The 13,670-nt window shown below is 39.3% G+C and overlaps 1 protein-coding gene and 1 pseudogene across 2 annotated transcripts; both read right to left on the bottom strand.

The window, feature by feature from the left end:
• Positions 1-26: 26 nt before the first annotated feature.
• On the bottom strand, positions 27-5,923 carry LOC145229315 (membrane progestin receptor gamma-A-like). Its single transcript, XM_080094630.1, has 9 exons — positions 5,549-5,923; positions 4,813-5,046; positions 4,469-4,600; positions 4,065-4,219; positions 3,011-3,187; positions 2,187-2,346; positions 1,278-1,453; positions 1,085-1,208; positions 27-628 (listed from the first exon to the last, which is right to left on the bottom strand). The coding sequence occupies exons 2-9, from the start codon at positions 4,899-4,901 to the stop codon at positions 475-477; spliced, it is 1,167 nt and encodes a 388-aa protein (XP_079950756.1). The 5' UTR covers positions 4,902-5,046; positions 5,549-5,923; the 3' UTR covers positions 27-474.
• A 3,219-nt stretch (positions 5,924-9,142) lies between these two features.
• On the bottom strand, positions 9,143-9,864 carry LOC145229226 (uncharacterized; annotated as a pseudogene). The gene is made up of 2 exons (XR_013860393.1): positions 9,631-9,864; positions 9,143-9,548 (listed from the first exon to the last, which is right to left on the bottom strand). The product of XR_013860393.1 is annotated as an uncharacterized LOC145229226 (transcript).
• Between the last annotated feature and the right edge of the window lie 3,806 nt (positions 9,865-13,670).

Raw genomic sequence — 13,670 nt, 5'->3', positions numbered from 1 at the left:
TAAATGAATAGTTGGATGCACTAAAGTAAAAATTTGTTTTTTATGATCCAGCAGTTAAACAAGTAGCCTATAAAAAATAATTATTGAAACGTTTTTTGTATAGTAGAGTCGTTTTAGTTTTAAAATATGTGGTCATCAAACTAAACGCGTTACAGTCTCAACCGTTCTTTTTTACCAACCTTACATTGGATCTTAATATCCAGTTTCTGCCATGGTGGGGTAAGTGCCACGTAGTTTTACAACAGAAAAACAATTAATCAACGTACGTTTTACACCAAGCAATACAATAGTGGTCTACAAAAAAAGCATCAACTAACTGATTGGGGAAAAAATATGAAAGTAAAGTGATACACAGTGGCAGGGCACAGACCAAAAATGTCAAATCATAAATATCACAGTAGACGAGGCTAAACAACATGGATTCAAATGGCATCGAAATTCATAGCACAGTAGCAGAGCAACTAAGTTTAGTTGTTATTTTTCTTTGGTGTGATTAGGTAAATGGGTGCATTTGCAGTATAAGTCGTAGCTGTAGTAGACGGCAACGATCATGGAAAGTGCATTACAAAAAAGTGGAAAGTGAAGTCCAGTGGAGTCAGTAATGTTCAGCTGCTCTGCTTTTAAGTGCCTGAAACATACACACAACATTGCTGTTTGGTACAAGGCAGTTTAAAGGAATAAAAACTCTGAAATATATATTAGACTGCATAAATATCAGAAAATTCTTTTGCGTAAAATGGACAAAAATTTACAACTGTAATAAGCCGTGAAGCGTCTATGTAGACCAGCGATCACGGCACACTCGCATACAAATCACAATACGCCAAACCCATTGAAGGCGTATAATACCGAATCAGTCGGTCGCCAAGCATTTCCATATGGCAAGGCTCGGGCTAGAAAAATCGAGCCTGAGGTGGGATTCGAATCCACGACAGGAGTCTTTTCGAGACTTTTCCGGAATACTTTGTGATCGGTTGTTTTAGTGCAACGCTGTCAATGGGCCTGGTGTATTGCGACATCTTTTAACAGATCATTCTAAACAATTTAGCTTGGTTTTGCGTATTTGTCGCTGTAGCTTTCTTACCCCAATTTGTTCAAAGCAATCACCTCCCGCAGGGATCCTTGTATGAGGACACTTTGGTAGTAAATTCCCAAAGCAGTGAAAAGATGAAAGATTTGATGCGAATGCCCGACCACGTCAAACATACCTTTACAAGCAATACATATTTCAATTATTGCACAGTTTACCATTCAGTTTTCAGAAAAAAATAACTCACCGGGCTTGAAGCATTCTGGAAACTTAAGACCTTGTATGATTGCACCAGAAAGCATGGAAATGCACAATTTATTGAAGTCGTAGGAGGCAAAAGAGGATTTTGCGATGTTGCAAACTGAGACGGCCTGATTTATTGTGGCGTTGTAACTCACATTAGTGTTGTGAATTGTTGCATATCTAAAAATTAAAGCGATGTCTATTGCTTTTGGGGGTTTAGGCAAATAAGTTGTTGTTTTTATTGACAGGGGATAGTTTCAATACGTTTTGTTTTAAATGTGTTTTGTAAGCAAATTAATTATGATCTAATAATATAACCAATAATATAACCTAGCATTTTTTACAATGTTTAAATACAGCTTCAGTTTATGTGAGCATTGTTACACATGTTAATCAATCAGTATTGCTTTGTTGACTAGCACAGCGTGGTCCAACTGCAGGCCCGCGGGCCAATTGTGGCCCGCGAGATAATTTTGTTGGCCCGCGAAAGTCCCAACATTTTAATGACAACTATAAGGTTTGTTTTCAATGTTTTAAAATGCGAGGATTAACACACACTAAATACTGCAAAATCTCCTATTGTAACGCATGACAAGGCATTGTTATGCAATAAAGGGTTCTGCTTCTATAAATCTTTCGGGGGCATTTTGCGCTAGAGTGAAAACTGAATGTTTTTGTCAGCTTCTACTTAGTATATAACTATAAAATATAAAAATAAACTTATCTGTAGATAAAAAAGGTGTATAGTTACCCTAGAGTTTGACCCAGAGAAAAGTTTTCCCTGTAAAAATTTAAACCTTGGCCCGCGTAGTAAGTTAACGATTTTGAATAGCCCGCAACAAAATAAAGTTGGACCACACTGGACTAGCATATCATTCAACACTCGAAGCCTATAGTTGGAAGTACAACTCACTTGCTAAGACAAGGAACGTTCAGTAAAGTAAACATCAGAACAAATGGCAATATACGAAACACGTGTCGGTAAGGAACGCCGGGGTATCTTGTGTAACAAGCACTCGCCACTGTGACGACATTTCCGAGCAAAATTGTGACGTAAGGTGAAAACCATGCGCCTGTAAAGCAAGGGTTGAACTATCAACACAAGAACTTACCAACGGGCAGAGTGTGATAAATCCCGATAGATGGCGTAAAGAGCACATTTATTTAAATTAACAGTGGGAGTGGAATAAGGTTAGGAACTAAATGTAGGGTTTGGAAATAAGATTGTAAGTTAGGTTTATTGCTATTTTTATCATAAAACCTCATCCCGACCATAATTGCCCTTATCGTCAGTATTTTCACACAATTTTGCTGTTAAATATTCTTTATGATGATCTTTGCGCCATTCATCGGTGTTTGGCAAACTTTTCTGTTGTCAGTTCTTACGTTACTAGAATTTCCTAAAACAAATTCTTTTAAATTTTTTTTTTTAATTTTGCGCCAAAAAATAACAAGCGATGACAATATGGATCCTTGTTGCTTTTTGCCACAGACATTCTAACATTGGTCACTCCCAAAGGCAACATTGCAATGGCTAGAGACCGTTTAACCATGATTAATCTGAAATACTTTTTTTGCAATAGGCCTACTCGTTAAATAAATGCAATAGTTTTAGTTGTACATAACATTTTCTCCCGAGAATTGTAGTTGATGTTGGATAATACGACTTAACCCCAAAATACCACATCGAAAATTACTGGCTTCGCGCTCGAATTGGAAAAGAAAAACATCGCATACCTTTGCCATATCCCATACAGGTGTATGGACACACGTAGAAGGTGAAACAGCAGGTTACGCCGAGCGCTTGAAGTGCTATGAAACCGTAGTCACAGCAAAAACACGCCTCACGAATCCCCGGAGAAATGCAGTTAAACATATGAGCACATGCACTACCGAACAAAGTAATTGTGACACCTGTGGAACAAAACACGGCAAATATATTACAGGAGACTGAATACCAAAGTTTTTAATACTGTATAGGTATGCGTTAATGTTTTCACAATACATGCATCGTTTAGCACCTCTGGATTTTATTCCATATTTTCACACTTAATAGAGCGTTAAATGAAACGCTTTGTTAGTCCGAAACAGAGTTGCAAGTCGGGCCGGGTTTTTCGGGCCGGGTTCGGGCCGGGTTCGGGCCGGGTTCGGGCCGGGTTCGGGCCGGGTTCGGGCTTAGGTATTTGTCAGAAAACGGGCTCATAACGGGCCTGACTTTACGTTCCGTTTCCGCCATTTTTAGTAACAATTCTCTAGCTTTGCCCTAATGCCCACCATACTATAAAACGTATTGTTTACCCCATTGTCAACGATTGTTCATTGTGTTTGTTGTCTTTTCCCTTTTCTTTCTTATACTTTGTTGCAAGATTTTCGTGGATAGGCCTTTCAATCAAAATTTCGGGCCTAAACGGGCTTCTCAAAAACGTTTCGGGTTCGGGCCGGGCTTCGGGCTTATACTTTCGGGTTCGGGCCGGGTTCGGGCTTATACTTTCGGGTTCGGGTCGGGTTCGGGCTCAGATTTCGGGCCCGCTTGCAACTCTGGTCCAAAGTACTTCCCAGTAATTGCAATGGCCCGGGTGCAACGTGTCGTACGATCTCCCTAGAGTGGAACTATTTTTTGCGTGGCTCGAATATTTAGTCCAAAATTTGTAAAAATATCAACAACTGTACGGTAACAAAACATGATACTTATTTCATCATACGATATTAGAATTTTAAATACATATGTGGCATCCACATCTGGACCCTGACTCGCATATACTATGAGCGTATAAGGAACCATTGGACTAACCGAATACGAAAAACCAGTAGGGGAAAAACAGGTTGTCCGTCCAACTCAGATCACCGAAATGTTCAATTGCAAAGGAAATGTTGAACCACAACAGAAGAAAACAAGGAAGTCCGTGAGTCCACACATTCAGTGTTTCGTTTGTAGGATGCAATGCACTGTAATGCGGAATAACGTTGTTGGATCTTGAAAGTTACACTCATCAGCATGGGCTGTAATTTCGCGATACCAAATGGGTGCTGAAAACCACCAACTTTCTTAAAATCTCTAAATTATTCATGAGAATTTAAAGACCTGAAAAGCGTCATTCGGGAGCAAATCACCTGGATTTCGAGTCACATTTAATAGGGTTTGACATTAATTATTCAATGTTTTATAGGTTATACTTGCCTTCTAGCAATTGTTACCTGGTAATGCAATATCGGATTGAGGAAGGGTTTTGTCGGTAACCGTGCGAGATGTAAGATTCGTGGCAATACACAGGCACTTCATCTTTTGACAGCAATCCAAATGATCGAAGCCATTCCGTTCGAAGATCGCTACGTAATTTGTAAGAGTGGTGAAAGCTCAAGTTCACTGTGCTGCGCAATGGCTGCAGTAGATATGTAGTTAAATGCCGACCCCCTACAGTTTTCGACCTTTGCGCCGTTAGCGAGGTTAATTAGGCAGCAACAAAGTGTTAGTCTCAGTAAATACACCAGGCTGAGGTAATTTGCAAATAATCGAAAGAATATGTCTAAAGTCCACGTACCTTTCCGCTTTGTCGTTGCTGTTGCCTGCCAACGATAAACTTTTGAACCTACCTCCGACGCTTTGCCTTCCATTGGGCAAAATATTCATTGTTTTATGCTGGTTGAAGTTGAACTGTAGTTTTCCTTGATGGTTATTTCTGTACTACAACGAACCCTTCATATTCCCATTGCCAAGTTAGGGGCATGTAACAAAGCTAAGTCCTGGTCCACTGCTATCCAAAGCAAAAATACATCTGAATGAAAAATGTATATAAAGGTAACTGCTAGGTCTCTTTTATTTCTTTACATAACTGCTTCACACTACACAATAAACTGCTTTTAGCCTCAGTGAACCAAAATCATTCTATAAAGAGGCTTGCCCACACGCACTGACGCTTGTGTGTCTACTTAACGTCACCCGGTACTTCGCTCACGTGATGTTCGGGATCAGCTGTTGGCGTTGTCGTAATGAATGAACAAAGGCGGTGGTGTTCTCTTACGGTACAAAATAAAACGTTAAACATAAGGGTGTTCCTCGTGATGGGCAAGTCTGTTTGCTAAGAAACTTGGTACCTGATTTTCCGTATAAACCAAGAAGCGTAACATACAGTATTAACCGCACAACCTTGTTTGTTAATTATTTTGTGTTGCATTATACTTTCCACCTGTTTTCACAGTAAAAGTGGACGGATACCGCAACAGTTGACCCAACATCAATGTACTGTCTACATATTATTTCCGTATACGATTACATACCATATCATTTCGCAAAGCACTGATGTATTAAATCACTTGACCGCTTGGCGTCACTTAATATGCAAAAGGAGTACAACAAAGGTTCTTCACAAAAAACAAACGAACACGCAATTTTTAATTGTATATCTAAACGGTCAATTGTTTAAGATACATTTGTTTAAACGGCTGAAAAAGATAGACATGTTTAAAAACAGAAACTTTGCCATACTGCATGGAAATCAGGCATTTTACAACAATATAGTGGGCGATTAAGTATTAACCATCAACTTGCAATGGTAGTGTACAAAACGAAACACCTTCTTGACGCCAATACGCTGTAAATTTTCCCCACTTAAACATCTATGTCGGGGCTCACAACTTCTGACACATATCTGCCACTTTTTCTAAACATCTCGCATGCTTTATCGTACGCAGGCGTTGTCGTCTGTCGGGAAGGTCGCGAAAGTGGAAAATCGATTTGTGTTTGCGGGCCATGGCAAGCACTACTTCCGTAATTGCGCATTGATTTTCTCGGCAGTCAATAGCAATTGTTGCCGCAATTCGGGCGGGCAGCGGTTGGCATCGGAAAATATTATCGGTTTTAATATTTTGTGACAAGAGTTCTTAGGATCAAAAATCAAATTGCGTTTTCGTGTCCGACATTAACCGCAATCGTTTGGGTGCAGGGTTTTTGCTTATCTTAACTCTAAATCTGATTCTTTCAATTTCGATTATATTCTGAAGTGGATAGAGAAATCCTAAACCTTGTACTCAACACTGAGTAAGTATTCTGTTCTAGCAAATACTGGCAACAGAGTAATTATACACGACCTGGCCGTATTGTTTGGCCTGGCACCCTAAAAAGTGTATGAACAAATGAGTATTTTTTTCTGGTTCGGTGCATTGCCTTTCACTCCTCCTGTTTAAACTGGTCACCACCCTAAATCTGATATCACATCAAGTTTATGGGAAGAAGATACTTTCCTCCTTGTAAAAGTGCACGCATAGGTCGTTGTCTGTGTCGTTACAATCCACTACAGCAAAACAATCGTTGATTGCGTCAAATAGATCGATGGTTTCGATGGTTTAGTTTCTAATCGCGGCCTTCAATAATATTTGGGCGGTTACGCCATAAAATTCTAACCAGTAATACGTGGTTACAGCAGATTTCACGTCGCGGCCCAAATCAAAATGTGCTGCAAAGTGCAACACGTCGCGACCCGTAGTTTGCAGACCACTGGTCTAATGTATACTGTGCGGCGCAAACAATATCATATCAAACGAACTGATGTTTTGAATGACTGGTTTCCTGTACAAATTATGAAACTGGGCGGAAACGGTGTCGCAACAGTTTGTTTATCGAATAAATGTGTTTCTTGCATACAGCTTTGCTCGCTTTTTAACGGATATATGCATAACGATAAGTTTACAACCTTAATTCACTAAAGACCAAGTACTTATTAACGACTTTGAATGTGTTTTCGCTTTACATTTAAATGCGAAGGCCAAATCCATGCCTATAACAAAGGTTGCTATCTACTTCTACATGAACCCCAAAATAGACACAACCGAAAAATTAAGTTTAAGATAAAACAAAGCAAAGGTTTTTGAACAAATCTTATAAGTCACAAAATCACATTTTACAAGTCACAAAATCACATTTTACAAGTCACAAAATCTCGGCGCAAAAACGTTTTGGTGAGTTACGATATGAGTTTTGTTATTGTTGAAAAAATAAGACAAAATAAGAACTCAAGTCAAAAACAAAAACATTTCTTTGAAATAAGGACAACTTGTTTTTCTGTTTTTAAGGCATTACTCTTTAAAATAAGGACCAATATTAGAAATAAGGACGGTGTGGCAACCTTGCCTTTAACCCTCTATATCAGGGGTCGGCAACCTTTTTTGCACTGCGGACCGTTTTTAAAACTGAAATTTGATCGCGGACCGGCCTTCAAAAAAACTACAAATATTTAGCACTGAAAACACCTAAATACATGGGCACAATGTTTAAAGCGTTTAACCTGAAATAATATACGGCCCGATAACGAAGACCTCGCGGACTGGTACCGGGCCGCGGACCGGCGGTTGCCGACCACTGCTCTATATAATTGACAGGTGTGCAATTATAAACAGTAGCCAGTCACTGCAAATCAAGACACGGTTTGCGACGCTGCCAGGACCGGATAAAAATTGTTCAGTATAATTGCGTCAACGAACTGAAGATATCCACGAGCGAACGTTCCACGGGATGTAGGTTACGTCAGGGTAAACATTCCATAAGTCAGTGTGGTCAAATTTTCTTGGTTGCGGGCCATAAATATTGTTAACTAAATCCGCAGGCCAGTGCCTAATAAATAATGTTTCTAGACTCTAGAGCAGTGGTTCTTAACCGGGGTTCGATCGAACCCCAGGGGTTCAGCAACGCCGAATCAGGGGTTCGACGAAGGTCTTTTTTAGTACAATGCAAATACTCGTTTTTGTCAAACTTTAGGGCCTATAGTCGCTAAAAACGGCAATTTGTATTTGCCAAATTACAAAACACTGGAAGGTTAAACTTATAGGCAGGGGTGTTTTAAATTGCTCTAAACAGTTTTTGTGGTACTAAAAAGAGTATTACCAGCCTAATAACCATATGTGTCAGACTTTTTGTACGCCTATTGTGTGCCAACAATGCGAACAAAACAGGTACCACGAGCATCACAATATAGATTATGACATCATAAACACTGAAGACTGATCTCCTCGCTGTGCAGCTCAATCTGTGCACCGAGCTAGAAATTAATCTGGGCTTTTTGGGCGCTATTAGATGGTAAATACATGATATAAACCAAGCATTTTAAAACAAAAATAAGCAGGTAAATGACGGCCATTGGTGAAATAAGAATGTGCGATTCGGCCGTCCTAGCAAAATGATGGTGCACCCCTGCACTAAGGTTTTATTTTTGATGTAACAAAAACCAATGTTAGCGTTGTTCGTAAGCAGAAACACAACGAAATTTTGTTGGCAGAAAAAACATATTACTTCATCTTTTTCATGTTTGTGTACAGATGCAAAAAATACAATGCTTCATTTTGGTAAAAACTAAAAATTGCCGGAATTAAAGCAATCATGAAACAAGTTGCTTATAGTAATATGTCAGAATTTGACAAAATGACAAACAGTAACTGTTGCCACAACGTTCTAATTATGACCCACCAAACAAAATGGGTTAAAAACCTAGGATGTAACTTTGGGGTTCGACCAAAGGCTGAAGAATGTCGTAGGGGTTCGGCCGTTATAAAAAGGTTAAGAACCACTGCTCTAGAGATTAACACACCAAACCCATACATCACAATAATTAGGCGTAGATTGCTTGGAAAATAATTTTTTAAATATATTCCCCCACTACAGCATTTAGGCGACATCTGTAGGCGTAGTTTTCTCGAGGACTTAATGTGAAAGCCAAAATAAAATTCATAAAACAGCTTGCCCTGAATTTATTATTGCATGCCACTTTTCCACGTCGGAAAACTATCTCCAAATCATACATGTAATATATAAGTTCATGTTTGTATCACGTAGTCTACGATTTTCTTGTGATAATCATATATATATCACGTAGCATATATATATATATTTTTTTTTCATCGGATCATGCATGATACTAAGGTGACATGATTTTCTGAAAATATACCAGCATAATCCGCACCAATATATACAGTTTTCAAATAAAGAACATATTTTAATGAACGAAAAGCCATCAGAATATATAGGAGAATACAAATATGTCACAATAAAAAAGTTGTCAGGGATCACATTATAGTCGCATTGGGTAATTTATGGGCAGCCACAAGGCTCAGTTGCACTAAACCTCGACCTTATCGGCAGATACAATAGATTCTGTTAAAGAACCACTTCCGCTGTCAGTTTCTTTTTGCCGTTGCAGCCGACCATTGTCCCAATCGGCTGCACCTGCCAGAAAAATCGGCTGCACCTGCCTGTTCTTTTCGTTCTTGTAGTCAGTGAGTGTAATAACATCTACACAAATTCAAAGTCAATCAAGTTGTTATTTTGGTCGACAAAACTTGTACACGTCTAAAATAAAGTAAATATTACTTACTGCGAAGAAGTGAATACATTCTGTGATCCTTGAAAGCTTTTTTCGAATGCTGTTGTTTGGGGCCCAATCCTGACCATGAGTAGGACGCAGCTAGATCCCTGGACATTAATAACGTAATGAATGTCCGAATGGTAGCTCCCATTCCATTTTGTTCAACTCTTTTGGCCAGCATTTGCAAATCCTAAAATTACATTTATGTCAAAAAATGGCGTACATTAACATTCAGTTATGAACTTGCCAGAACATTTTCCAGTAACTTGTCTAGTTCTTCATCGGTTTTAACAGGAACCATGAGCGGAAAATATGCATCACACTTAGCCTGTATGAGCTCGATTATCTTTGCCTGATTAGCTTGCATTTTTGCCTGATTAGCTTGCAGGCCTTCCAGATGTTTTTGAACTTGGTTCCAGCAGTTACAACTGTGTCTGTTAGGCGGTAGGTCAGATAACTTCCTGTAAGACAAAGTGATATTTTATGCCCCAAAACATGTTTTAGATATAATTGTTTATGTACAACATGACTTACCTTTTAACTGATTTTTGAGGTGACAAAGCAATTTTAGCTGGGGAATATTGGGAGATTTGTTTATCTTCATTTAAAGCAGGGGTGGGCAAACTTTTCAGTGCAAGGGCCGCATTCAAAAGTTTATAATCTTATCGGGCCGCATGGTATTTCACAAACGGCCGCCAATTGCTTGCTTGTTGTTTTGTTTTAAAACAACTGATGTAAAGGATAAGGTTTGTATCATATATATACCATTTAAAGTCGCCTAAGATGCTCTGATTAAAAATCTAACTTGTGCACAAGTTTAACTGAACGGAGCTAACTGTTTATGACGTTATAAACTGTATTGTGGCGATTGCAGTGCCCGTTTTTTCGCATTGTTTGCACATAATAAGCGGATAAAAAGCCTGGTGCATATGGTTACTAGACTGGTAATGTTTTTTCCAGTCCCACGAAATCTGTTTTAGCAGTTTGAAAATCAAAATATTTAGCAAAATAGATTGCGGCCGCAGGTTGTGCACCCCTGCGCAAAATTATTACATAGTATATTTTCAGCTTTATGCAAATACGTTTGTTCATGATTGTACAAACAGTGGTTGAAACGCTACAATTGTAATTGTTTCAAAAAAACAAGCGTTTGTTGCAACAACGGCTGAACCACGTTTTTTGTTAATGAAGTCCTTGTGTCAAAGTTTGGGCGTCAACAGTGCAAAGTGGGCTGTATTTGAAAACGTGAATCGCTTTTACTTTTATCGTACGAAGAAATTGTGTCAAGTGACGATTTGCATAAAAACGTGGCAGGCTAAAGCACGTGAAAAGTATCTGTGTTTAGTTCCAAAGTATCGTACGGGTACAGATACTGCACATGGTATTGGTATCGGCAAGTCGCACCCCCGGTATTTTTAAAACTCTGCGCCTGTGCTCATAGTACTATTCAGCGTTACTCGGAAACATTTGGCGGGCCGCATGAACTCCTTTGCCGGGCCGCATGCGGCCCGCGGGCCGTAGTTTGCCCACCCCTGATTTAAAGAGTCTGATAAAAGAATAGGTTTGATGGTCTCAACCAGATTTTCATCTTGACATAAACTTTCATCAGTTGCACCAAAATGCTCGATTATCGAACCCAAGTTTGTTGTATCAGACTCAGATGAATCTCTGTCTATTTTATGAACTTCGGTAACTTGCCTATCTTCTGCCAAAGTACTATTTTTCATCAGCAAGGCTTTTCGTCTTTTCCATTTGGCTTGTCGACCAATTTGATCAAACGATTTATAATATGTTCTTTTGCTAGTAGGACGCGGCATTTTAATTCAATTATTTCAAGTCTTACCTAAATACACCTCCTGCAAATAGCCCAAAAACGCTGTAAGTTTAAACCCGTTCCTAAAACGCGTGTGCATCTGTGTAAAAAAGGGCCTATTTAATAGGCTAACGGCGCCTACACAATACCGCTTTTTACCCATGTATTTAAGAAACCGTCAGCGCGAAACAGCGGGTCATTGTCATGTGATCTCTTGGTTATTGTCGTCAAAGAAATCTTAAAGAAATGTTTGCAAAAGAAAAGTCAAAACAGGACGTATACTGCTCGAGATTACAGAAGTCATTGTGCGGTGACGCGCAAGTAACCCTAATCGCTTAGACCAGTGGTTCCCAAACTTTTTTCATTATTTTGTCAAAACGGTCCCTTTGCCATTATTTCGAGGACTCGCGGTCCTTAAGCTGGAATGTGTATTTCAGAAACACGAAAGTTGATTGCAGGATTTTCGCTAGTTATGCAAAATTGCGCATAATAATGATCTAAACCAGGGGTTCTTAACCAGGGGTGCACGCACCCCCAAAGGGTGCGAGAACTGTTCCTAGGGGGTGCGGGGGATGCTGAATCATTAAGGTTGGTTAGGTCTATTCTATTTGAGCAATTACAGAAGGGGGAGCGAAAATTGGTTGGTGATTTGAACGGGGGTGCGAAAATTGGTTGGTGATTTGAAAGGGGTGCAGCAAGGAAAAAAGGTTAAGAACCACTGATCTAAACTCTAAAGACAGCTTGTGACATTACAGACAAGACAAAAAGCTGTACGATTGTGCGCGAACAATTGCATTTTTGATAGTTGTCCTTCAATAAAGGCTATTGTTTAGCAATGGAGACAGTCGATTTCTCAATTCTCTTGATTTAAACTTATTCAGTGGCACAAACTGACGCTAAATAAGATCATAGAATTACTTTACCCGCTTCGCGGTCCCCCCTAAAATTGCCTCACGGACCCCTAAAGGACCGCGGACCCCAGTTTGGGAACCGCTGGCTTAGACTGAGGCACCGCCACGTAGTTTCGCACCAGGTGTTCATACTCCGCGCGTTCACACTGAGCAAAAAACGTCGTTCACACTAGACTAGACGGTTTTCGCGACGAGGCATCGCGTTTTTTGCTGGTGTGGACGACAGGTTTTGACGTCTGAAGACAGGTTTCGCGGTGAGAGAAAAGTGTGGTTTCAAACCTGATGTTGTTGAAAAAACTTACTACAGTACTATCGCTAGTTTTATTTGATTTTCGGCAATGGCAGATTAAAGTTGAAATGAACTATGCAGGTCATGTTTAAAAAAGTTACTTTTTCAGTTTGTAGGCTTTATTTGCATGCATTTCAGTTTCATAAAAAGGAATAAACAGGGATTTAAGTGGAAGGTTTTCAAGTGTAAATTTATTTTGGATTCTTGCTAAACGAAAACGAAGACGTGTACAGCTCACTCAAGATTTCCTTTTTAACTCATTTAGTTACACACATTTAGACCCAATGCAATTTTTTGAAACACTTCCTTATGGCTCTTTGCCGTTAAAATTATGAGCTGAACTTCCTCCGCACTCCAAAGTTTAATCAATTTTGTGACTACTTCTTTAGACCATAGTATACCTCGTTCTCTCATTTTAGGCACGCAAACGTACATTACACTTAACAAAAATAGACAGCACTTATTATAAACCAACGTACAAACGTGTAATGTACGCTGTATTCGTTTAGACACGGTTTTCGAACCCAATTGCGTCGTTCAGAGACGGGTTTCACGATCACGTTTAGGCGCGAAACCACCTCTATTCGTACCAGGTTTCGGGAGGTGACGTTCCGTTCACACTACCAAAAAGTTTCATTCCTAGTAGCGAAAACCTACCGCGGTGCCCGAGTGTGAACGCAGCCTTGTTATCAACGTTTGGAGCACATGTTTTTTTGACCTTATTGAAAATCATACTATCTCACTGTACAACTTTCATATATTGCGACAAGTGGTCTCATTTAAAAAAAATGCAACCACATTTAGTCTTAAAGGTAATATGCCTGGTACTGTCTCGATTTTTTAAATATAAAGCTTTTCGAAAGGTAAATTACTTGACAAAACATTTGCCGTTTTACAAAAAGACATAAAAATACAGCTTTTTTACTTAACTGGGTAAAAAGTTTTAATGCACAACTTCAGTTACCCGTTTGTGGTAAGTTTGAACAAATGTACGTCCTTGTTTGGTCACGAAACACAAACAGGTATACTCGACAGA

Source organism: Phallusia mammillata, chromosome 5 (genome assembly GCF_965637545.1).
Source record: "Phallusia mammillata chromosome 5, kaPhaMamm4.hap1.1, whole genome shotgun sequence".
Taxonomy (NCBI): domain Eukaryota; kingdom Metazoa; phylum Chordata; class Ascidiacea; order Phlebobranchia; family Ascidiidae; genus Phallusia; species Phallusia mammillata.
The sequence above is the reverse complement of the archived record's forward strand: the minus strand, read 5'-3'. Positions and strand labels throughout refer to the sequence as shown.